General features: G+C 37.4%; 1 protein-coding gene across 1 annotated transcript; it reads right to left on the reverse strand.

The window, feature by feature from the left end:
- Positions 1–2,800: 2,800 nt before the first annotated feature.
- On the reverse strand, positions 2,801–22,953 carry LOC104602137 (26S proteasome regulatory subunit 4 homolog B). The gene is made up of 6 exons (XM_010265722.3): positions 22,208–22,953; positions 19,055–19,300; positions 15,386–15,555; positions 15,064–15,280; positions 14,798–14,938; positions 2,801–3,086 (listed from the first exon to the last, which is right to left on the reverse strand). The coding sequence occupies exons 1-6, from the start codon at positions 22,685–22,687 to the stop codon at positions 3,003–3,005; spliced, it is 1,338 nt and encodes a 445-aa protein (XP_010264024.1). The 5' UTR covers positions 22,688–22,953; the 3' UTR covers positions 2,801–3,002.
- Between the last annotated feature and the right edge of the window lie 1,222 nt (positions 22,954–24,175).

Below are 24,175 nucleotides of genomic sequence, written 5' to 3' on the forward strand. Positions count from 1 at the left end.
GAAACAAAAATATTGGTAGTAATTGCAATTGGTTCTTGCAAAACACTATTGCTACTAATAGTTGGTCCAACTATTATGAAAATCATATTTCGCAACACCTGATTGTTGTTAAAAACTTTTAACAATGGCTACGCTAGGAATTGCTTGTTCAGTTGTAAGTAAAACATTTTGTAACAGTTTTCTTTATATTGGGAACAATTTTTGGCTATTTCTAAAGGCCAATTTTCTTGTAGTGGCTCTAATATATTATTTTTTGTTTGTAAAACTAAGAACCTATTATCCGATAAATACACAGTCACTAATTTTCGGTCGTAGTTCTCTTTTTGGGGTCAAGAAGACCAACTTTAGCTAGACACCCTCAAACCTCCAAATATTTCAAATTAGGTACATGTTCTTTCCATAATTCATAAGGCATTTTCTCTAATTTTTTTAGAGGGAATTTTGTTTAATATATGACAAGCAAGCAAAATAGCTTCCACCTACATGTTGGAAAGTAATCCTGAACTTATTAGCATTGCATTTAATATTTCCTTGAGTGTTCGATTTTTCCTTTTAGTTATTCAATTTTACTCAATTGTATACAGGGTTATTGTTTCATGTATTATTCTATTTTCTTCACAATATTTGAGAAATTGTGCATTTTCATATTTCTTTACCACTATCTGATCTTATTCTCTTTATTTTCCTATTTAATTGATTTTAAACTTCTAGTTTATATTTAATAAAAGTTTTATCACCTCATCTTTGGCTCTAAGTAAGTAAACTCTAGTGTACCTACAGTTGTCATCTACAAAGGTAATATAATAATTTTTCCTCCTTCACTCATTATGTTTCTAAAATCACCTAAATTGGTGTGGATTAATTCCAATAATTCAGATTCACTTTCAATTGAATTGAGAGGTTTTTTATGAAGTTTTGCTTCCACACAAGCTTCGCATTTTACAAAATCAGCATTTATCAAATTGAATATTATTCCAAGTTTCTCCATTCTTTTAATAGAAGCAACATTCATATGTCCTAATCTATCATACCATAAATCAATATACTCAACAATATAAGAAGAACTACTAGCTTTCATTGATTCATTAAAAACATTCAAAATAAATAACACATTGCAATTGTAGCCCTTCTCAACAAACTCTCCATTGCGAGACAGAATTAATTTATCTGACTCAAACACAAGTTTAACACCAACTTTATTAATCAAAGAACCAAAAATTAAACTCCTCCTAAAATTAGAGACATACAGGGCATCATTCAGCTGAAGCATCTTCCTGAACGTCAATCTCAACGTCACTTTTCCCTCCCAGCAACAGGAGAAGTATTGGAGTTGTCCATAAACATTGCTTCTCCCTCTTTCACACGTTCATAAGAGGAGAAAAGGCTTCCAAGGCGATGGTAATTTTTCAATCAACGCAGCAGCCTGGAATGACTCATCAATGTGCATCCCTTCTGCTAAAATTTCATGCACGATTATTTGATAATCATCACATATTTGTCATCAACCATTTTAAAGTCTAGAAAAATTGCAATACTTCTTTATGCCTACATCATCAATGGAGAATTGGACAATGAATTCAGTATCTGGTCGCTAACATAAATATCACCTTTCTTGACTATCTGATTAACGTCATTCCTAAAAGGACAAAACATAAGCTAGATTATTGTCAAGGAAAATCGTAATTTTCACGGACTACCTACGATGGTTCTTTCCATTAAATGGTTCCAACTATGACAGATCAAGATGGGGATTCGACACAACCATTAAATCAATTTTAAGATTGTTAGAAAATATGAAGTAATATGACTATAACAATAAAGAACCTAGATTCGAGATCCGGATTGCAAAAGATATATGTATCAAACTAATAATAAGTGATAAATTTATCGATAATAGTTGAGTCATGACAAGTGTCTACTATCCTTAAAACTGATTTTGTTGCCTCTCAAAGTATATCTGTACGAACCAGTGTGTTATGTACACCCAACATAATTTAACAAAGAGAAAAACTAGTATGGGAGAGAGAAAAAATACAAATTATACATGACCAATACAAATACTTCAAAGATGGTTTAATACAAAGTTACAAACACCTTCAAAACGCAGCTTCCAACTGTAAAACGTTAGGGTAGGACTCAGGAAGGAAAAACGGGAATATAGATGCTTGTCGATGATGACTTAGTTGGACTATCCGCAGAATACAAAGTTACAAACACCAACTATCAATGGCCAGAAGCCCAAAAGGCATAACTTAGTGTGTTTTATTCTGTGGACGTTTCAATCTGCATTTTTCTCATTATGCTCATTTGTACATATTATTTATATTTACAAAAGTGGGTTTTGATTTATGTATGCACCAACCATTAAAGAAAGCTTCATTTAAAGGCTTTTCCCAACAGTTGAGTGTTTATTCACTCAAATAACGCCTAATGATGCTTAATTGTCAATAAGCAGTTTATCAAATACTTTTCTCAGCTTTAAAGACAAATCAAATATAATTGTTTATTTAATAAACAGAAACTATACCAAACACATGCTTAATCTTAACCTGAAATGACTCGTTTCAGAAATTTAACTACTGAAGGAGTGACAATATTCACATGTATGATGCATCTAACCCCACATTTGTCCCCTTCAATTATTTTCATCTTGCACCCCACCAAGGTCCCATTCCATATATATACACGCGAGAATCATCACCCGTTTCAGTATGAACTGGATAGTTGCAAGATTTTTTTTTTTTTTTTAATTGTTGCAAAACCAGTGACATCAATCTCTGAATCAGTTAATAACGCCGTCTGGAACACAAAATGTTGGATAAATATGTGAGAGCTAATACAAATAGATGTATGACACTCCCATGAAAGATGGTCATTTCAAGTGCTTGATAAGCTTAACGTTATACAATAAGTCAACAGATGTCATATCCAAAAAGGGGGAAAAGGGAAGAAAGGAAAAGCAAAACATGTAAATGCCCTTGAAGCCCACAGGACAAGAAGTTCTACATGTAAAGTCCTTCAGGCACCCCTTCTTTCTTCTTAAACATAACCTTTTCCTTAGCCTTCTTAAAGTCCACATGTGTTACCTGAAATGCAGGAAGATAACATGTTAAATTTCGAATCAGCATTTTAGGCAACTGATTCCAGCAAGGATAGTAGTGATAATTGCAGAATCCAACAATTAAAATGTCCAAGGTTAAAATCAAGGACGACAGAAAGGCACATCTTTAAATAGTTTTCAGCAGTCATTTTGACCATCCAGAAAAGTTCTTGCAATTTTGTTGCTTAACATCGAGATATCTTCTTAAGCCCCCACCCTATGTCAAAATGTCAAACATTATGGATAATACGAACTTCAATCTATTCCCTATATATCAAAACTTCAGGAAAGAAAGAGTTTAAAAAATCGTAGACCTTTCCAAGGAAAAGGGAAGGTATGGGAACATCATAGTCATCCTTTCAGGTCCTAGGAGTAGGAGAATCAACAAGGGCTGAATCTCTCAATTAATCTAGTAGAGAGGGATTCCAGAGTAAGAGTGGGATGGCCAAGGAAATAACAACAAAGGCTCATGGTAGTACAGGCAAATTACGAGGGGAATGAGGGAATCAAATGGTTATTAAAAGAGCTTGAAGCAACTTTCTCATGGATCCAAAGATAAGCTAAATGTGGCTGATACCATGGCTAAGCAAGGGGTAAATAGGAGACATTTGTTTTGGGAGGTCACTTCTAGCCCAATAAATTGAGGATGTAATTCACTGCTGTACATATTATTCTTTTTAAATGAGCAATAAACATTAACAGCTACCAAGCATTTAGAGTAAGAAAAGCCGATATCAACAATGGCTGCCTTTCAGCACAGTAGATGAAGATGGATGGTGGTAATCACAATCTTCCCCCCTAGTTGCACTCCAGGGAGCATCAGATGACAGTTGAACGAATTCGGATTAGCTGAACGCAATGGCTGTTCAACAGGCTGTGGAACCAATGATAAGGTTCCATGCCAGTAATTTCCTTTGATGATCTTTGGAGGAGTTGAGCAGCAGTGGCAAGCTCCTCCTCCCTTAAGAATAGGTTGTGTTAGAGTTGTCCCCCCGCCCCACCCCACCCCATGAAGGCTTTATGAAACTAAATTTCGATGGTAGTAGCCAAGGCAATCCAGGTCCCTCTGGGATGGGAGGGGTTATAAGGAGTGAAAGAGGAAATGTGGTTATATTATACCCGGGCCCCTTAAGAGTGGGGAACTCCATTAGGGCAGAATTATTAGCAGCCCTTCAAGGGGTGCAGCTTGCAGTACAGCAGAAATGGAACATCTAATAATAGAAGGAGATTCCAAGGTAGTTGTGGGGTGGTTACAAAAACCAGAGTCGATGGTGTGGTGTTTTAGGAATGAAATTAAGAAATTCAAGTGGCTAACAAGAAGTCTGTGTATTAGAATATGTTGGGTGGGGAGATCAGCAAATGCTATGGCTGATAGCTTAGCCAAGCAAGGGGCAAACAGGGAACAATTGTATTGGGCATCTTGGTAGTAAGCTTTTGTTTTTTATTTCTTGGAGAGGTCGTAGCTCGTGCCTCTCCACGGGACACTTGTCCCTGTTCTATACACTTTCTAATAAAATTTTTCTTCATTTATCAAAAAAAAACACCAGATTTTTTCCATCAAATTGCTAATATTCAACGTAGACATAAGACCATATTATGGGGTAGGGAATGGAGACTTAATAGGAGGTTGCTGATGGTAATACTTCTTTCTACAACTGCTTGTTTGCTTCTTTCTACATGGATGATTGCTTTAGATTATACAACAATGAAGATAAGAATGGGCTGGAGAGGTAATTTAAGGAAGAAGAGGTACCGCTTGCATTGAAAGAACTCAAAGGGGACAAGGCTCTAGAAACTAATGGCTTCCCGTGGCTTTTTACAATAAATGTTGGGTTATTATCCAAGAAGATCTACTTGCAGCCTTGAGGGCAAACTATCTAATGCTACTAAATCTACATTTATTTCCCTTATTCCTAATCTTCAGGGTGCCTTGGATTTCAGAGATTTCTACAGTTCTACCCAATTACCCTAATTGAGAACTTATAATTGAGGGAGACTCAAAGTTGGTGATTAGATGGCGGCAAAAGGAAGGGGAAGAGGGTTGGTGGGAATATATTCACAAGAGGATAAGAATTAGAAGGCTGCTACAAGGAATGGAGATTACCCTACAATGGGTGAAATGAGATGTTAACTCCTTTGCTGATTCTTTGGCAAAACAAGGGGTGGGAAGAAATCAATTATTTTGGGCATGTTTGTAATCTTATTTTTTCTTTTGGGAGAAACAAGAGAGTTTATATCTCCTTTTTCTGCTGTGTACCATTCAATATTTTTAACGAATGAATTTAATTCTGTTATCAAGCAAAAAAAAAAACTTGTACAAGTTGCTATCTAAGGTCTTATCATAGAGTGATGGGTCATCTCGTTCTACCTTCTCAAGGAGATTTTGTGGATGGGCACCAAATTCTTGATGGCCATGTCATTGTCAAAGATAAAAAGCCGTTCCCAGTGTTATTTGTAAGCTTGACTAGAAAAATAATACAATCATATCCAGTGGGCCTCATGGACTACATTCTATGAAGGATGGCCTTTGCAACTTTGTGGAGGAAGTGGATCCGTTGTCGTGTCTCGTTAATGGCACTCTAAAGACTATTTCCCAAGGGAAAGGGGCTTAAGACAAGGATAATCCTTATCTCTATTCTTTTTTTTTTTTATTTTCAGTTATCCCTATTCTTGTTTTTGTTAGAGTTTGATCCATTGGAAAATTGATTAATATGGCAATAGAGTCTTCAGTTATCCCTATTCTTGGGGTTAGGGAATGTGCTCCAAAATAATGCAGCCTTGTTAGGGAATGGCTCCAAAAAATTAAAAAGTATCAAACACAATATTAATTAAAAATATAAACTAAAACTTTATAATAGATATTTTAAAAAAGCAATTATCTCGGAGTAAAATACATAAACATAACATGTAAAACAAATTTAAAATAAAAATTTAAATATAAAATCAATCATAACATATAAAACATATTCAAGCATGTAAAACTCTCAATATCTTCATTTTTTTCTCAATTGCATTTCCTCAAATAGCTAATGTGATGTTAAATATTATGCATTCTTGATTCTCTGACCACCTTTCTACCAAGACCCTCAAGGCAAGCCCAAACAAGTCATTATTAGAGTCTATATAATTCTTAATCCCTATAAAAAAGATTTTATAATTTAATTGTCTTTTAAAAATATCTTTTATTAGGATTAATGAATCAGCAACATTAGCAAAGAGAAAATGGGCTGCAGTGGCTGCTACAGTTTCCACCAAGATCAAATCACAAGCTGAATGGATTCCCCCACCATACAGTGGTGAAATTGAATTTTGATGGAAGCTGCCAATGTAACCCAGGGCCATCAAGAATTGGTGGGATTCTGAGAGACAAAGACAGCAATATGTTGTCTCTATTTTCAGGACCAGTGGGTGAAGGTGATTCAATAAGGGCAGAGATACTAGCAGCGGTACAAGGTATACAGATGGCTAGTCAAAGTGGAGTGACAAATCTGCTAGTAGAAGGGGATTCCAAGGTGGTAGCAGGCTGGCTAATTAGCCCAGAAACAGCTTGTTGGGGCTACAGGGATCTGTTAAAGAAAGTTAAATGGATGACAAGGAATATGACTGTCAGGTTTCAGTGGGTTAGAAGATCAGCAAATGCAATGGCTGATTCTCTGGCCAAGCAGGGGGTGTCAAGGGGAGATCTATTTTGGGCTACTTTGTAATTGTGTCTCAGGCTTGGGCAGTTTTGGTGTATATGGTTCAGTCCTAGGGGGGGTAACATCTCGTGCCTCCTCCTAGGCTGATTGTACTTTTTGTTATTTGATTTAATAAAATTACTCTCATTTATCAAAAAAAAAACAAAAAAAAAAACTGCAGAAACGTACACCTTTTGAAAGTGTTATGCCTGGGACCTAAGCAAGGCTCATACCCTAAAATGCACCCCAACTATGTGCCAAGTAGGGGTGATCATTTCAGGCCGGCCTGGCCCAGAAATTCCGGGCTTGGGCCTGGGTTTTGTGTTCAGGCCCAGGCCCACATCAGGCCCGCGAATTTTAGGGCCGGGCTTGGGCTTAATATTTCAAGCCCGACCCGTCCCGCATATTTTTAAACTTACACATTTTTTGTATAATATATACATATGTAAAAATGTTATTTTACATTATATTATATATAAATATTATAACATGAGATGTATAATTTATATTATATAATGTATAAAATAAGTTTATATGCATGTTATGTCATTTAATATAAAATATTATAGACATGTAATGTTTTATATACAAGTGACATTGGCCCGCCCGGGCCCATGTAGACCTGGGCTAGGGCTTATGTTTTAGGCCCAGAACCCTGGGCTGGGCCGGGCCGGGCCTGGGCCTAAGCTATAGCCCTTATCGTAAGTGCAAAGTCCGTCCCTGCCCATGATCACCCCTAGTGCCAAGGCGCCCCTTTTAAATTATTGTTCCCGCCTTGATCTTTTTATTTCTTCTACACATTCATTGGCAATCAAAATTTGATAAATAATTTCTTCTTCCTTGTAAAAAGGTCCCTTCAGATTAACTAATAATAGAAGGAAGTACAACTTTAATCCCCAAAGAAAGAACCTTTGCCACTATCTTGTAGATACTAGTCACCAAACTAATAGCCTAAAATCTTAGGGTGATTCACATCACTCTTCTTAGGGACTAACACTACAAAAGTAGCATTAACTCCTAGGCTAAATATTTTTCCAGCACTTCCAGACAATCTTGATAAAAATCCATAGTAAAACCATTTGTATCCATAGAGAAAACCGCTTGTTTAATCTCTTCTTCTTTAAAGTTTTTCTCCTGCCATCTAACTCTTTCCTCACTTAAATTTGACCAATTAACCCCTTCCACCCTTAATCGATCATTCATAGACCTTCTAGTCTTCTAGATTGGTTTGAACTTAGTGATCCACAAAGATTCTTGAAATCACATTGACTCTCAAACACCTCCCCATCCATTTTCAACTTAATCATGAAATTATTTCTTCTTCTTCCATTGGCCAATGTGTGGAAAAATTTAGTGTTTCCATCTCCCTCTTTAATCCACTTATGTCTTGACTTTTACCTCCAACTTATCTCCTCTCTGATGAGAATTTGCTCCAACTCCTTCCTCAAGTTCCACCTCAATTCGCTCTCTCGTTCATTAAGGCTCCCTTGATGCCCTTTCTCATCTAACTCCTCAATCCGAGAACTCAGGCTAAGCTTTTGTTCCTATAGTCTCCCAAAATGCCCAAAATGATCCATGTTTTCTTTTTTTGATGAATAAAAATGATCCATGTTCCACTACTTTATGTTGGACCTAAGCCTTTATAATTTCTTCTAAAATCTAATCCTCTTCCACTTTACTACCCCCCCCCCCAAACTCTTCATTCCACCATTCCTTCACTTTGTTCAGAAAATCCAAGGGTGTCAACCACATGTTCTCAAATCTAAAAGGTCTAGATCCACTCGATAGTGTTTCAGAACCTATCTTTATAGGACAATGATCAAAGGTGACCCTACGCAAGGCTCTAGACACCAAATCTCTCCAATGGTTCTCCCAACCTATATTAAAAAGAAATCTATCCAACTTCGAGCAAAGTGAGATTTCTTGAAAATTAAACCAGGTGAACTGGCTAGTAGCAAAGGAATCTCCTTTAGCTCACAAGTGTCTATGAATTCATTAAACTTCCTCATACTAGTAGTAATATCGACTACTAGGGGTTACTTATTTCATCAGAGAACCTTATTACATTAAAATCGCGACCTAGACACCAAGGGCCATCCCATAAACCCTAAATCACATACAAACTCCTCCCACATTTCATTCCTTTCCCTATAACTATTTGCTCCATATAAATTGGTTAAAACCCAACTAAAACCATCCTCCACATTCTTGAATTTAACTGAGACGAGAACCTGCCAATCAATTCCTCCACTAACTCCATTATTTCATTCCTCCAAGGGGTGATGATCCCCCTGAAGCTCCCGAAGAGGGTGCCAAGGTCCAGCTTACTCTTTAACTCCATAGACGTCTAACCCACCTTCTATCCAAATCAGCTAATTTTGGTTCCTGCAACAACACAACATCCGGTTTAGAGACCAGATAACAACATACAAATCAGCATATATTCTATTCCTTCAATGCCTATTTATTTGCTCCAAGGTTGCCTTCGACTGGAAGATCAATATACAAAAGAGCAAGTCAACTCCAAATGGCGGGGTTCCTCATATTAATGAATTGCCAACACACAAAAAAAAAAAAACGGAAACTTCTCCAAAGGAGGTAAAACCATCCTCATTCATAGTGTTTTATCGAACATCCCCACTCACCACATGTCATTGATGCCAATGTTGTCATTGGTAGCAACTATATTGGATAAACTTTGAAAGGATTTCTTATGGGTAAGACCAAATGAAAAGAAGTTCCACTTGCTGGCTTGGAGCACAATCTGTAAACACAAGGAGAAAGGTGAACCAGACTAAGGCAGTTGAAAATTATGAACAAAGGCTTTTCCTAGTTAAGAGGTAGTGGAGGTTTGGAGAAGAGAAAAATCAGTTGTTGAGGTAGGTGATAGGCTGTAAACATGGAAGAGCCCCTATGGACTGGGAGTCATGCCCTCACAATCTTTGGATCCAGTTTGTGGAAGGGGATCACGAAATTGAAGCCAGAATTTGAAAGAAATATCAGATTGAGACCAGGTAATGAGATTGGAGAAAAAACTTACTTTTAAAGTGATGTCTAGTGTGCTGACCAACCTGTTTGTGATGTTTTCCTAGTTGTATATCATATTGCAACAAATAAAGAGTTCTCTATTAAGGAGTGTTGAATGGATCGGTGCTCAGTCAGTGTGGGTACGCCAGGTTTAGGCTTAATTGGATTGATTGGAGATGGATTTGTTTGGAGTCTTGTTGGAGAAATTGAGTATTCTTTATTCAGCCCCATACTTGAAGGATTCTACAGCGTGGCTAAGAAGTCTGGCTCTTTCCCTACTAAATCCTGCTACAAGGCTCTCATAGGTGCATTCCAGAAGGTCACATGGAGATGGATTCAGAGAGTACAGGTTCCATTGAAGACCATTTTCTTCTTGTGGATGGCTGGCTGGGATAGAATCCAACTCAGTGATGTGCCTAAAATCTGTTGCTTACAACACAAGTAGAGTTGTTTCCTTTAATCAAAATAGCAAATCAGTGAAAATATTCAGAAATATCCAAAAGGTCCTATAAAATTTCATAACACTCATCATAGAAGTTCATTGAGAAACAAAATGGACTCAAGGTCTTGTCTTCATTGAAGAATATATTGCCCCTTATCTTTTGGAAGGATCATGACATTCCCTCAGATAAGGCCTTCCAAACATATTTGAGTAAATCTCTATGGAATAGATAACGATTTCCCTTTCTCTCACTTCTTGATTCTTGATTTCTTTCCCTTCTGCATTTAGCTTACTAATATATTTTATCCGGCACTTTCCATTTGCTTACCTGACTACCTGTAGAAGAGCTTGACAATGTCAAATCAACACCCTCTCTGATCCACTGCATCGTAGACCGTTGCTCCAATCTTTCCTTCAGATAGCTTTCTCCCATTCTTCTCTTATTGCCTCCTTTCTTGACCATCAGCATCCAGATTGCCCCAACTTCTTTTGCATTAAGATCTTGAATTTTGCCCAAACTTATTGCTGTTATTTATTTCTAAGTTCTTTATTTATTTTATTTCTTTTTGATTGGTAACTTTAAATTTTATTCATTAAAAAGAAACAAGATATGTACATACAATCCCTTACAAGTTGCTACCTCTCAGTTTAATGACACATTACAACTTAGTGGAATACAATTGTTCCCTATTGACCCCCTGCTTAGCTAAAGAATCAGCCAGTCCATTAGCCAAATTTTGGACCCATTTTATCCTTGTAACCAAATTGCTAGTAAACCACTTAAACTTCTTAACTTCATCTCTATAAGCTCAAACCACAAGTCCCAGATTCTTAACCAATCCACCACCACCTTAGGATCCCCTACAATGATCAACTTCTCCATATTCATGTCTCTTGCCATTTGCATCCCTCAAGATACAGCTATGAGCTCAACCCTTATGGTCCCCAAGTATACATAAGATATAGACTTAAAAAAAAAGATGATAAATAAAGAATAAGGCCTTATCTATATCTCAGAAGCATGATATATTGCTAAAAATATACTAAGCGACGGTAAAAGATAAGATAAAGGAAAAGAGAGTTGATAAGGGCTCTAAGATAAGGAGAATTTAAGGAAAAGATCAAAATAATGCAATGCACCGTTCCTTCTGCTCTTGCTTACCTGCCTCACTCATACTAGCCATTCCCAGTCTCGTCACCAGCAGAAAGCACAATAGCAATTAAGTAAACACGAAAAAATTTCAACCCAAAAGTAAAGCAACAATGTGACCCTCTTCATTTATAAATACTCCCCCATCCCAAAAAGAACCAGATTACCATGGCTGCTCCCATCAAAGTTTAGTTTAATAATGCAATGCACCATTCCTTCTGCTCTTGCTTACCTGCCTCACTCATACTAGTCATTCCCAGTCTCGTCACCAGCAGAAAGCACAATAGCAATTAAGTAAACACGAAAAAATTTCAACCCAAAAGTAAAGCAACAATGTGACCCTCTTCATTTATAAACACTCCCCCATCCCAAAAAGAACCAGATTACCATGGCTGCTCCCATCAAAGTTTAGTTTAATAAATCTATCTGTAGGGGGTGATTAATGTCTATCAACAGGTTTCTTTTTTAATGAACTTCTTGCCACCTCTCCCCAATTTCTTCATATATCATCATAGGGCATAGGATAATGATGAGAAAATGTCCAATGTTCTCACCCATTGTATCACCCTAGCCATGATACATTCCATCACTGCTTCCTTCTTTCCTTCTCCAAAAAGACTCTTTCAGTCCTTTATTTATTTTCTATTATAAACAAATAAATATTTATTTATTTATCACTTCTGCATTTAGCTTACTAATACAGTGTTCCTTGCACATTTTTTTTGATCAATGGCTACTATGAAATTTTATCAATGATCAAAAAGAAAAGAGTACATAATATGATTACTTTCACAGTAAGGTAGATAACCCCGGCTAGCCACCCCTGTTGTTAGATTTACAAATCCCCCAAAACAAATGATTTCTTGCAGCACCCTGTTTTGCCAACCAACCACCTTGTTACTACCTTGAAATCCTTTTCAATTATAATGCTTGTGTAGTTCAATCACTTTACTCTTCTAAGGCCCTCCAAAGCAGCAGCAATTTCTTGGCTGAGAGTTTGGAAAGGAATTGAAAAGGCACATAATATGTTTGCAAAAGGAGTGAAATTCAAAATAGGAAATGGAGAACAAGTCAAATTTTGGAAGGATGTATGGTGATAAGGGAGGTCCTTGACTGAGAGTTTCCCGATTTTATTTGAAGTTGCAATGGACAAAGAAGTCAAAGTTGCTGACTGCTTGCAGATTCAAGATGGTAATGTGGTCTGGACTCCACGATTCAGGAGGAATTTAAATGATTGGGAAGTGGATGAGTGGATGGAGTTGCTAGAGCAGTTGTATAATTCACAGGTGGAGGCTGACAAGTATGACAGAAGAGTTTGGAAGTGCAAGAAGACTAGAGGCTTCACAGTTATGTCCTTTTATAAGGTGTTGGACACTGCAGGAGGACAATCAGTCCCAGTTCACATCATCTGGAGTAAAAGTATAACTTTAAAACCCCCTTTCTTCATATGGACTGCCTACCTTGACAGAAAAGTCACAAGGGACAACCTGTCATAGAAAGGCTTATTGCTAGATTCAGATGGCTGTGCAGTGTGTAAAGGACAGCAGGAAACAGTAAATCATCTTTTGCTGCACTGTAGTTTCTCTCACAGGATTTGGAGCTGAATCTCAGGTTTATTTGAAGTACAAAATTGCTGGCCAGGATCAATCGAGGAGTTTGTAAGAGGCTGTAGGGTGCAAGGGCTGTGCAAAAGAGGAAAGATGATCTGAAATATAACCCCAGCAGTGGTATTTGGTGTCAGTGGCAAGAGAGGAATGCAAGGGTCTTCAGAAACAAGTCTAGTTCTGCTGATGCTTTCTATCAGAAAATTTTAGGCAAGATGTTCTCATGGTTGGCTAGTCATAGGTTGTTTGTAGGTTTTGAGTCATTTCTTGTACTGTTGTACATGACAATCTTTATGTAAAGCAGGGCGGGAGGTCAAGGTCAGAGGGAACAGGTTTTTAGGGTCCCTGAGTATATCATCTTGCTGTACTTTCTGTTCATATTAATACATTTATACTTTACCTTCTCTCAAAGAAAGCAGCAGCAAGTTCAGCCCTTGTTGAATTGCCCACCCCAATAGGACCTGAGAAAACTGCAATTATATTACCTTCGTTGTTTATACTCACCCCTCCAATTCCAGACATCCTCACATGCCTGGATTGCCTATAATTACATTGCAGCCATCAAAATTGAACTTGACAAAGGGCACCAGTGGAGGTCTCCATCCAAACAGTAAATAGTGGCTTCCTTCAGCCACTGTATTCCAATTTCTACAAATATCATTAATGGAAAAGGGACAAAAATATCAAGTGTTTTAACCCAATGAACAACTTTAAAAGTAATGGTGTCTATAACTTCCTTGACTTCCCTGCGGAAAAACTCGGTATTGTTAAAACCTCTTTGATTCACCGCAACCTAGTTCATTGCCTCCACTCTATTTATTTTCTTGGGATAGCTCTCCCGCATTCTTCTCTTATTGTCTCCTTTCTTGACCTTCAGCAGCCAGAGTGCCATAACTTCTTTTGTATTAAGGTATTAAATTTTGCCAAAAATTTATTCATTTCTACGTAACATTTTTTCCATTGTTGCTGCATTTACTAAAGTGTAACCATAGATTTGATCCTCCATATAAGCATTATGAACATCTTAAATTTACAACATTTAGATATGATATGGAGAAGGGACGGGTACATATATCTCCACCAGCCACGACTCTTGAGTTCCCCCCAATCCAAATGATATTCAAAGTGGAAAATATGAATGAATGATGATCATCATCAACAAGAAAAAAAATGAAAGAATGCTTGTCTGTAAAGACATTCCACTAGCAGAAGTTGCACAGATAAAGGGAGGATTTGGGAGGAACCCCACAAAGGAAATGAAGCATGTCAAGTTTGCTAAAGAGACACCATTTTTGTGGCAGTGTAGCTACTTCTCCAAGGGCCAAAAGAAAGGAGGCCCACTACTATAATTCCTCACCATGATTACTAAAATAAGTGGATTGTTTTTTCTTGAAGGGAATATAAGTTTCATAAAACCAAACTAAAGTTAATCCAAATTAAGTTCTGGTCAAAGTGTTTATACATTACAACTTCTTTCCTTCTTTTTCTAGTAAATAGCAATACATTAATTACAAGTTGATATGGTATGCAGCAAGGATCCAAGTTCAAAACAGTTTCTAATTGTCAATAAAAAATTAAGTTCATCAATGCAAATTTAAAACAGGTAAACATTAATGCATGTCAAAATCATTTAAGTTCCAAGTTGCAAAGAGAGTAAAGGTGAAATTTGAATACAACAAAATTTCAAAATTCAAACCGAGAAACAAAATCAAGAAGTAAAAACATTGGAAAACAATAAGGTAGACCAGCAAAAAGACATGTTTCCTATTATAAATTGTATAGTATATTGAGTTTCACCTTCATGCGGCGCTCTCTTAATGCAAGCAACCCAGCTTCAGTACAAATAGCCTTGATATCAGCTCCAGAGAACTCATCTTTGGTCATCACAAACTCCTCTAAATTGACATCATCTGCCAATGTCATCCTTGATGTGTGTATCTGTAAACAATTATTAATAACAGAATTAAGCAAGAATATCTTCATTCAGATTGCACTAGAAAGTAAACCCTTGGTCATAAACACATGTTCATCAATTTTTGGTGCATTGTTGTGCTACATAGTACCTGGAAAATGCGCCTTCTTGTTTTAATATCAGGAAGAGGGAATTCAATCTTTCTATCTATCCGCCCAGGACGAAGCAATGCAGGATCAAGACTTTCAATTCTATTTGTTGCAAGAATCACCTTGACATCTCCCCTTGAGTCAAAACCATCTAACTGGTTAAGCAGTTCTAACATGGTTCTCTGAATCTCACGCTCACCACCTGAATGGGCATCATACCTGTGATTGTGAAACTACTTATTAGAAATGATTCCAGCAGCATCATTCACAATCAATACATATGCCTGGTCCAACTGCTCCAGGCACTAGTACTCCTGAACGCACCTTTTCGTTCCTACTGCATCAATTTCATCAATGAAGACAATTGATGGTGAAAGATCATCAGCAACTCTAAATAGTTCCCTCACCAATTTTGGGCCATCACCCAAGTACTTCTGGATCAACTCACTCCCAACAACACGCAAGAAAGTTGCTGATGTGGAGTTTGCCACTGCCTGAATGAAAGCAAAAATAAATTTCCATGCTCAAGAATTTTTAAACATAAATAAACTGTCAGAACACAATTTAGGTTACACAGTTATGTAGGACAAATGGAGTAAAATGACTGGTAGAGCCATACAGGATTAGCATCTCACATGTTGGTATGCATCAGTGACATAACCAAGTGCCACTAAAACCAAATTCATAATTTTATGCAATTATAGGTAATAAATAGCATTGCAATTATGATAGCAGACAAAATAACAGAATTTGGCCAGTACCCAACCTCACACTCTAAATGCCAACGGAACACGCGTTTTATTAAAACAGTTCAAGTTACCTAATATCCATCCTATTCGGTGGGGTGGGGCTTTGGGGGTTTAACAGAGAAGGTAGAAAACCAACAAGTGACCAGAAGCCATTGAGACATGTGTAGAAGGTAATTTGGAAACTCAAAGAATATCACTATGGTGAAGGATGTTAAGAGTGAACACATGTCTTATAGGGGCCTTTATGTCAGTACCATCCCCACACTTATTAGGGGCAGAACAACCTTTCAATTCTCTCATATTCTCTGTTCTCTCCACTCTCTCTCTCTTCTCCACCCATACTGCATACAACTTCTATCATTTACAAAGTAGACAACCAAATTTATGATTAAAAAATTGAGAGGTGGTGGATGAAGTAAGCCACTAATCAATTGAACTAATAATCTAAATTATCTAATAGACCTAATAAATCAATTAATTTCATTTGAAATTTTGAATTTCAAGTTTATCTTTTTAATAAACATAGATGTATTTTTTGTATTTTTTTCTGAATTTCTTAAAATTTTTATATGTATTTCTATATTTTTAATTTTTCAAAAATTTTGTGCGCCGCTTTGGAATCTTGCCCTCTTTTGCACCTCTCACTTTTAAAACACTGGCTAGGCTTGGATTTTCAGTCCTCAGGCTGGGCCTAGGTCCATAAGTTCAGGCTTTTTTTTATTTTCTGGGCTGAGCTCAGGCCCAGCCCATAGGTAGCCCAATCCCGGCCAGACCCTATCCCAACCCAAGTTCAACCCAACTATATGCATGCATATATGCATATATAGACACATATTTACAAGCATATATGCATGCTTTTTTTGAGAAATCATACATATATGCATGCATGCATTCATATGCACATACATATAGATCATTTTTTAGTGTGTGCTGATTGACCAACCTGAGCCCAGCCCGAGCCCAAGCCCAAGTTGTATAGTTTGGGCTTGACCTTGGGCTCACTCCAAGCTCAGGCTTAGGCCCAATTCTTAGGGTTGGTGTAGGTTGAACTTAAACTAGGCCCAGCCCACCCAACTTGCACCCCATTGACCTGGAGGGAAAAGCAATTCAACCTCCAAGCCGGGTTTTAAAACACTGATTCTAACAAGGTTTACATGTGGTCTTCAGGGTCCCCAAAAGAGTGAAAAGATCAGTAATTTGAGGGGAGGTAATAAAAGCAACATTCTTTTTACCAAAAAAAAACATAACTCCAAGAAGTTTGAGTTCAAGGAGATATTTGCTTTTTGTGTATAGTTCAGAGGTACATTAGAGTGGTTCATTGGGTGAAGACCTTGAAGCTGTTTGAGGACATTCCAGAAGGTGATGTGGTAAGAAAGTGAAGGATGTAGCTGATACGGATCCTATGAAGGAGGTTCTTTGGCCTATGTGGTCCCCTCCTGAGGTAGGATCTGTAAAACTGAATTTTGATGGCAGCAACGAATGTAATCCGGGTCCTTCAAGAATTGGAAGAGCCTTCAGGAATGATGAGGGTAATATCATTGCATTTTATTCCGGTCCAAATGTCCAATTGGGGTAGGCCGTAGGTGATTCTCCAAGGGCTGAAATTTTTGTTGTTGTGGAAGGAATTCAGAAAGCTAAGGACATGCATGCAGTGTTGTAAAAGTGAAAGGTGCAAAAAAGGCGCAAGGGCCATTTTGCACCTAGGGCACAAGGCACAAGGCGAGGTGCGCGCTTTTTTGAGGCAAGGCACACAATTTAAAAAAAAAAAGTAAAAAATTCAAAATAAATGTCAAAAAATTCAAAAAATTTCAAAAAAATGCCAAAAAATTCAAAAAAAGTAAAAAAAATTATAAAACAACATTAATAAAAATATAAACTTAAATTTTAAAATAAGTGTTTTAAAAAACCTATTATCTAAAATTAAAATACATAAACATAATATGTAAAGCATATTCAAATGAGAACTTAAAAATGAAATCAAACATATAAAACATTTTCAATCATATAAAACCCACAATCTCTTTTTTCTCAATTAAATCAAGTAGCTAATATGACATATTACATTCCTAATTCTACAACACGCCTTTGTGCCACGCCCCTCGAGGCAAGCCCAACCAGAGCTTCAAGAACCCCCTATTTGGTAATGCTGTCCATTCATTCATCCTAATAAAATATCTTCTTAAAAGCAATTAAAACTATAAAATCATTATTTTTTGTGTGAAAACTCAGAATTTAAGACCCTAACATGGACTTGTTTGGGCTGGCCTCGAGGGGTGTGACACAGGGGTCCGGGAGCAGAGACCCCGGCCCAGCCACTAGACTCAAAAAAAGGAAAAAGCGTCGAATTTTCAAAAGGCGCACATCTGGGATGTTATCTCAACCCTTTCTTTATTTATTTTTGTAACAGTTTTCATCTTAATAAGCCATCCTTTTATTTTACTATCATAGGAAAAGGAAACAACCCATCCAACAGCAAGAAATTAACTACCAATATTTTTAGATTTAATGAGAATAAGGAATATCTGCACTGTCAAGGAATTTTATTCCAGAAGCTTATATCCCATAGCATAACTTTTCCAGTTCCAAAACATGGATGTATGCAAAAAAGTCATTCATTTAATTCCTGTGTCAGATATTGAGTTCCATTTTTAAGTGATTTTACGAAAAGAATAGCTCAGCAGAAATATAAGTTACTATTTACTAACCCCCCTTCCCCCAACCAAACAAATAAGAAAAACAAAAAAAAGGAAATGTTTTCAAGAAAAGCAATTCAACATCATCCATGCCTTATCCCAACCATATGACTAGTTTTCAAGAAAAGCAATTACCTTCCCCTTTTCTGAGAAAGGGACAAAGGGTAACAGGTATAACTGTATAACTCAACTGCTCCGTTTTCAATTTCTTTGATTTTTTTCTTTAGAAAAAACATTTACTTCCTAGTCATTCTACATGCAAATGAACATTCGGAAAATGACATTGCTTTCAGGAAATAATGTTTTTTAATTTCCTTTTTGTCTTTCTTTTGGGGAAAATGACTTAGGATCTAATATAGTGCAAGTCATTTTCCAATCTTATGTGCAAATAGCAGAACCATTGTGTTCTTACAGAAGAAGAGATTATCAAACTATTCATACATATGGGAATCAAATAAAGCACAGCAATACAAAGAAAGCATTTTATGAGGTAAATGAACATGTAGCAAGATTAAACACCCATTCACAGTAGGGATAGACAAAGAATGCACCTTGGCAAGTAATGTCTTCCCTGTTCCAGGTTCTCCATATAGTATGACACCTTTTGGAGGCTTGATACCAATGTCCTCATACAATTCCGGATGAGTAAGTGGAAGCTCCACTGCCTCCTTAATTTCCTGTATCTGGGCATCTAATCCACCTATATCAGCATATGATTCCAATGGAGCTTTCTCAACCTTCATTACAGAAACCATTGGATCAACCTCATCTTGAAGAAGCCCAACAACAGAAAGTACCTGAAAAGCACATCTAAACAACATAAGCACTTCTGAAATCGTCTTTCTACAAGGTCTCCATAGATAAGATTATAGATTAAATAAACTAAAATGACCAAAAAGTAATAAATGAAGAAAGATGCACTCACACAACATATGAAAATTTAAAAATAACAAGAGTGGAACTGGAAGCAAGTGAAATTAAATGACCCATAAAATCCCAAAAAAAGCAAGTGAGAGAAATTTCGATATGACAATAATGTTCCAAGACAACATATATGTTGTAAGAACCACCTCGTACAGTTTACCCTAGTTTCTCACCTAGACCTACTTGAGCTGAGAAAAAGAGATGTTCCAGATGAAGGTTGGTTTCGTTTTAAGTTTGTGGGAAGGTGCTAATATATCAAAAATTGGAAATGGTGGGTGACAAGTGACAACTTCCACAAACAATAACACTTTTTGAAAACTACAAAAAGTAGGGTTTAGAAACTAGCCACCATATCATTGACATCTTGCTTGCATGATCTTTTTATTCTTATATGTACTTAAAAACTACTTTTCTCAAAGTGGGGCCTACTTTGAGAAAAGGAATGCTCAATTGGGTTGGTAGGGTCACAGGTTGCTCAATTGGGTTGGTACAAGATGAAGGAGCTCTGCAGAAATCAAAAAGGTCAAGGAGCTTCAAAAGGGATAGAGAAAAGGAGTTCCCTAAGTTTACACTATAATATAGCATATCCCCAACCACTTGTAGGATGAACCTCTATGCCATTTCCAACCATAAGCAGGAACCCATTCTTCTTTTTTGGTCCCATCTAACTCAAGTATTGGGTATGATTGGGACTTGGAGTTTAAAAGGGGACTAGATGAGTGTGAAATTTCAACTGTCATGAGTTTGATTTAAACCTTGAGGGGTTTGGCTGGATACAACAAAGAGGGATAGAAGGAATATGGACTTTGTCTCCCTAGGTTCTTCCACTTGTGCGTCCTTTTTCCCATCCCTTATTCAGCCAAGTGATAGTCTAGGGTTGCCTTTCCAGGTCAAGGAAGCGTGGAGTAAACCTATTCCGCAAAAGGGTGGGTGATTTGTGCTGGGAAGTGTTCCAAGAAAGAATTAATACGTGTGATTTATTGCAAAGAAAAAGACTTAATTGTTGTCTTTCCCCACACTGGTCTTCTCTGTGCAAGGTCAATGGTGAATTGCTATCTCTTATTAATCGCCTGCCCTTTTTCTTATTCAATTTGGGAATGGTTTCTTTCTTTGTTTGGATGCAAGTGGAACCCTCCTCCTAATGTACAAAGTTTGTTCTCCTCTACCTTTGCTAGCTGGCCAATGAAAAGGGGAAGAATTTTATGGAAGTGTACAAGTGCAGCCATTTGTTGGACAATATGGGAAGAGAGGAATCAAAGAATTTTTCTTGATAAAGGAGTAGGGATGCTATGATTGAAGCCATCACCATCAAAGTAGTCCATTGGGTGAAGACATTGGATATTTTTAAGGATATCTCTATGGACGATTTGATGAGGAATTGGACGAAGGTAGCTTCTTATTCTTCTATCAAGGAGGTTGTTTGGCCTTCTTGGTCCCCTCTTTCTGGTGGTTTTGTTAACCTCAACTTTGATGGCAGCAATGAAGAAATCTAGGTCCATCTGGCATTGGAAGAATCTTCAAGGATGACGAAGGAAAAGTCATTGCAATCTATTAAGGTCCAATAATTGGAATAGGTGATTCATTGAGGGTGGAAATTGTGGATGTTTTGGAAGGCATCAAAATGAGAGTTAAGCATCAAGAAGCTTTTAGTAGAGGGTTACTCAAAGCTTGTGATAAAGTGGTTTCGTGAGGAAGAGGAGGTTGGGTGGTGGTGTTATATCTACGAGAAGAGGACAATCAATAGACTGTTACAAGGGGTGGAAGTGAACTTCAAATGAGTGAGAAGAGATGCCAATGGTTTGCTGACACACTTGCCAAACAAGGGGTGGGAAGGAACAGCTTATTTTGGGCTATTTTGTAACTGAAATTTCTGCTGGGGAGAGCTAGGAGAGTTTATTTCTCCCCTTTTTTCATCCATTGTACTTGTTTCTAATTAGTGAAATTGATTCTGTTATTGAACAAAAAAAATTATCATATTTCTTAGTCAACTGGCCCAATAAACTACCTATTTTGACTTGCAATTCCACAATAAGGAATCCATTCTCCTTGCACAAAAGAAATTAAAGAGATACAAAACCTCAGTTTGTAATACAAATTCCCGATAAATAAAGGATTAAATTCCAGATGTATTTATTCTATTAGCAACTTAGCATGACCCAATTGGAATCTGTTTCTAATGCAAATTCCCGATAAATAAGGGATTAAAGTCCAGATGCGCTTATTCTGTTAGCATGACCCAATTGGCATCACAGAGCTGTCGTAAAATATACATACTACCAATAATGTTACAGTGCCAACTAAGCACAACTCTCAACTCTAGAACTCATAATTCTTCAACTTAAATGACTGCATCACGTCCAGATAAATAAGTAAATAAAACTACTAACCTACAGTACTAAGCAAAACCACATTTCCCACACTTACACCAGAAGACAATATGAGATACGGAACCCATTAAAAATGACACTATAAAATACTGTCTAGTTACAATATATCAAGTTCGGTTTAAGTTGAATCTCTTCCAAATCACATCGAAGAGTCAATTCTATACATGATAACTAACACTAATTAAGCAATAAAAGCAAACCAAATACCAAAAGATGAAAATAATAATAAACAAACAAGCGAGGAATCAAACCCCCAATAACAACAAATAACATTTTTTTCAGTTAACCCTAAATCAATCTCATCCTGCATAAAATTCCCATATCCAAGGCCCATAAAACTGAACATTTATTTTTTTCTCAAGAAGAGAAAAATATAACCTAATCCAAACCAACCTTGTTGTGCATAAGGATGGCACATCCAGGCTCAAGCTGGTCCTTGTCCACAAACGACAGTATCCCAACATAATATTCCGGGCCAACGGACGACGAAACGATGGCATGATTCTCGTCGATAAGCTCTTCAAGGTTTCCGACGCTCATTGGCGATCCCCGGAGATCATCGACCTTCGATCGGTCCTCTTCGTTCTTATCTTCTTGGGGCTTCAACCTCTCCTGGTTACTGACAAACTCTTCCTCCATAAGAAGGTAATCTTTGATGCGCTCTAGCTTTAAAAGCCGAAGCTTGCATTTTGTCAGAGGGGTTACGGTGGGGAGCCGCGCGGCTGCTTCAGGACCTTTCTGCTTTCGCTGTTTGCGGCCGACGCGGGCCGGTGGCGCCGCTGGTTCAAACTTCTTCTCTTTCTTATCGCCATCATGCTTTCGGTCGCCGGGAAGTCCTCCCTTGTTCAGACCGCCGGGAGTACCTTGACCCATAGTGAAGAAGAAGAAAAAGAAGAAGAAGGTAGAAAGCGGAAGAAATGAAGATCGGAGTAAAAAATCAATTCGTTTTATAATTGGGAAAATTGTAGATTAGTGCATGTAAATTGGGCTTACTCTCACTTTCGTCCCCAAATTTTAAAACCTCTACTAATGGTCTATTTGGTTCGTAGTCTGAATCCGAATTGGAATCGGAATTGAAATCGAAATCCTCGGGAATCGGAATCGGAATGGTTAATTCCTATAATATGTTTAGTTCAGATAGGGATGGGGATGGGAATGGGAATGGGAATTAAAATCAACAGAAATGGAACTTCATTCACGGTGGAAGGGAAGGGAATGGCCATTCCCTCAAATGGGGAAACGCCATTCCAACAGAAATGGGAATGGGATTCTGATTCCGCCCAATCAAACAGTTGAAATTCCAATTCCGATTTCAAACACCTATTCCTGCTAATCAAATGAGGCCTAAACTTTCAAAACATATCAATTTAGTGTAAAATTATTAAATTATTAACTACCATTAATTGTCATGTAAAAGGATGGTTCATTAGTTGCTAAAAAAGAATGAAATGAGATGAGAACGGAAATGTAATTTTCCAACTTTGAATCCTGTGTTTGGCTATTGATACCAAATATGTAAGAAAATTAATTTTTTAGTGTATGATTGGTGGGAACTAAAAGGATCAAGCATAAGTGTTCGGCAGCATGTTCAAATCTACAACATCCTATAAGGGTCAGGCATAGGTGTTCGGTGGCGTGTTCAAATCTACAGCATCCTATAAGGATCAGGCACAGGTGTTCGGCAGCATGTTCAAATCTATAGCATCCTACAAGGATCAAGCAAAAGTGTTGATGGAATGTTCAAATCTATAGCATCCTACAAGAATCAAGCATTGGTGTTTAGTGGTGTGTTCAGTCCAATGTTGGTGGCCAGTAAGAGCAAAGTGGCTTGGTAATTGGGTGTTGTGGGTTGTTCATGGCTTGCTTGGTGAAGAACAGAGGTGGGTTGGTAATTGGGTGTTGGTTGTTCATGGCATGCTTGTTGGAGATCAGAGGTGGGACCTTCTATGACATGATGGATGAATAAGAGTATAAGGAGGTTGTAGCATCTAACACAGTGATGATGTTTGAATTTGAACAAATCAAAATGGTATTTGGTGGGATGCCTTTAGGGGTTGAAAATGGTGTTCGCCAAGATGGTATAAGGAGATCGTAACGGTTAATGGCATTCATGACTATAAGCTCCGAGAAAATTATGGCCGACTCAAAAAGATGGAGTCGTCACCATTTTTTTAGAGGAAATGGACCATCATTTTTAGATTCGAAAAATTTGACTTTTCCATAGAAAAGGCACATAATCGAGAGATTTCGGGTCCCAAGGATTGGGAGAGGGAAGGTATTAGGCACCCCTCTTTTCAAACTGCTGTAGCAACCCAATACGAGAATTGTTGAGGCTCAGTTTCTTTTAGAGAAAAACATAAA

This window comes from Nelumbo nucifera, chromosome 3 (assembly GCF_055504915.1).
Source record: "Nelumbo nucifera cultivar China Antique chromosome 3, China Antique-T2T, whole genome shotgun sequence".
In the NCBI taxonomy this organism is placed as follows: Eukaryota; Viridiplantae; Streptophyta; class Magnoliopsida; order Proteales; family Nelumbonaceae; genus Nelumbo; species Nelumbo nucifera.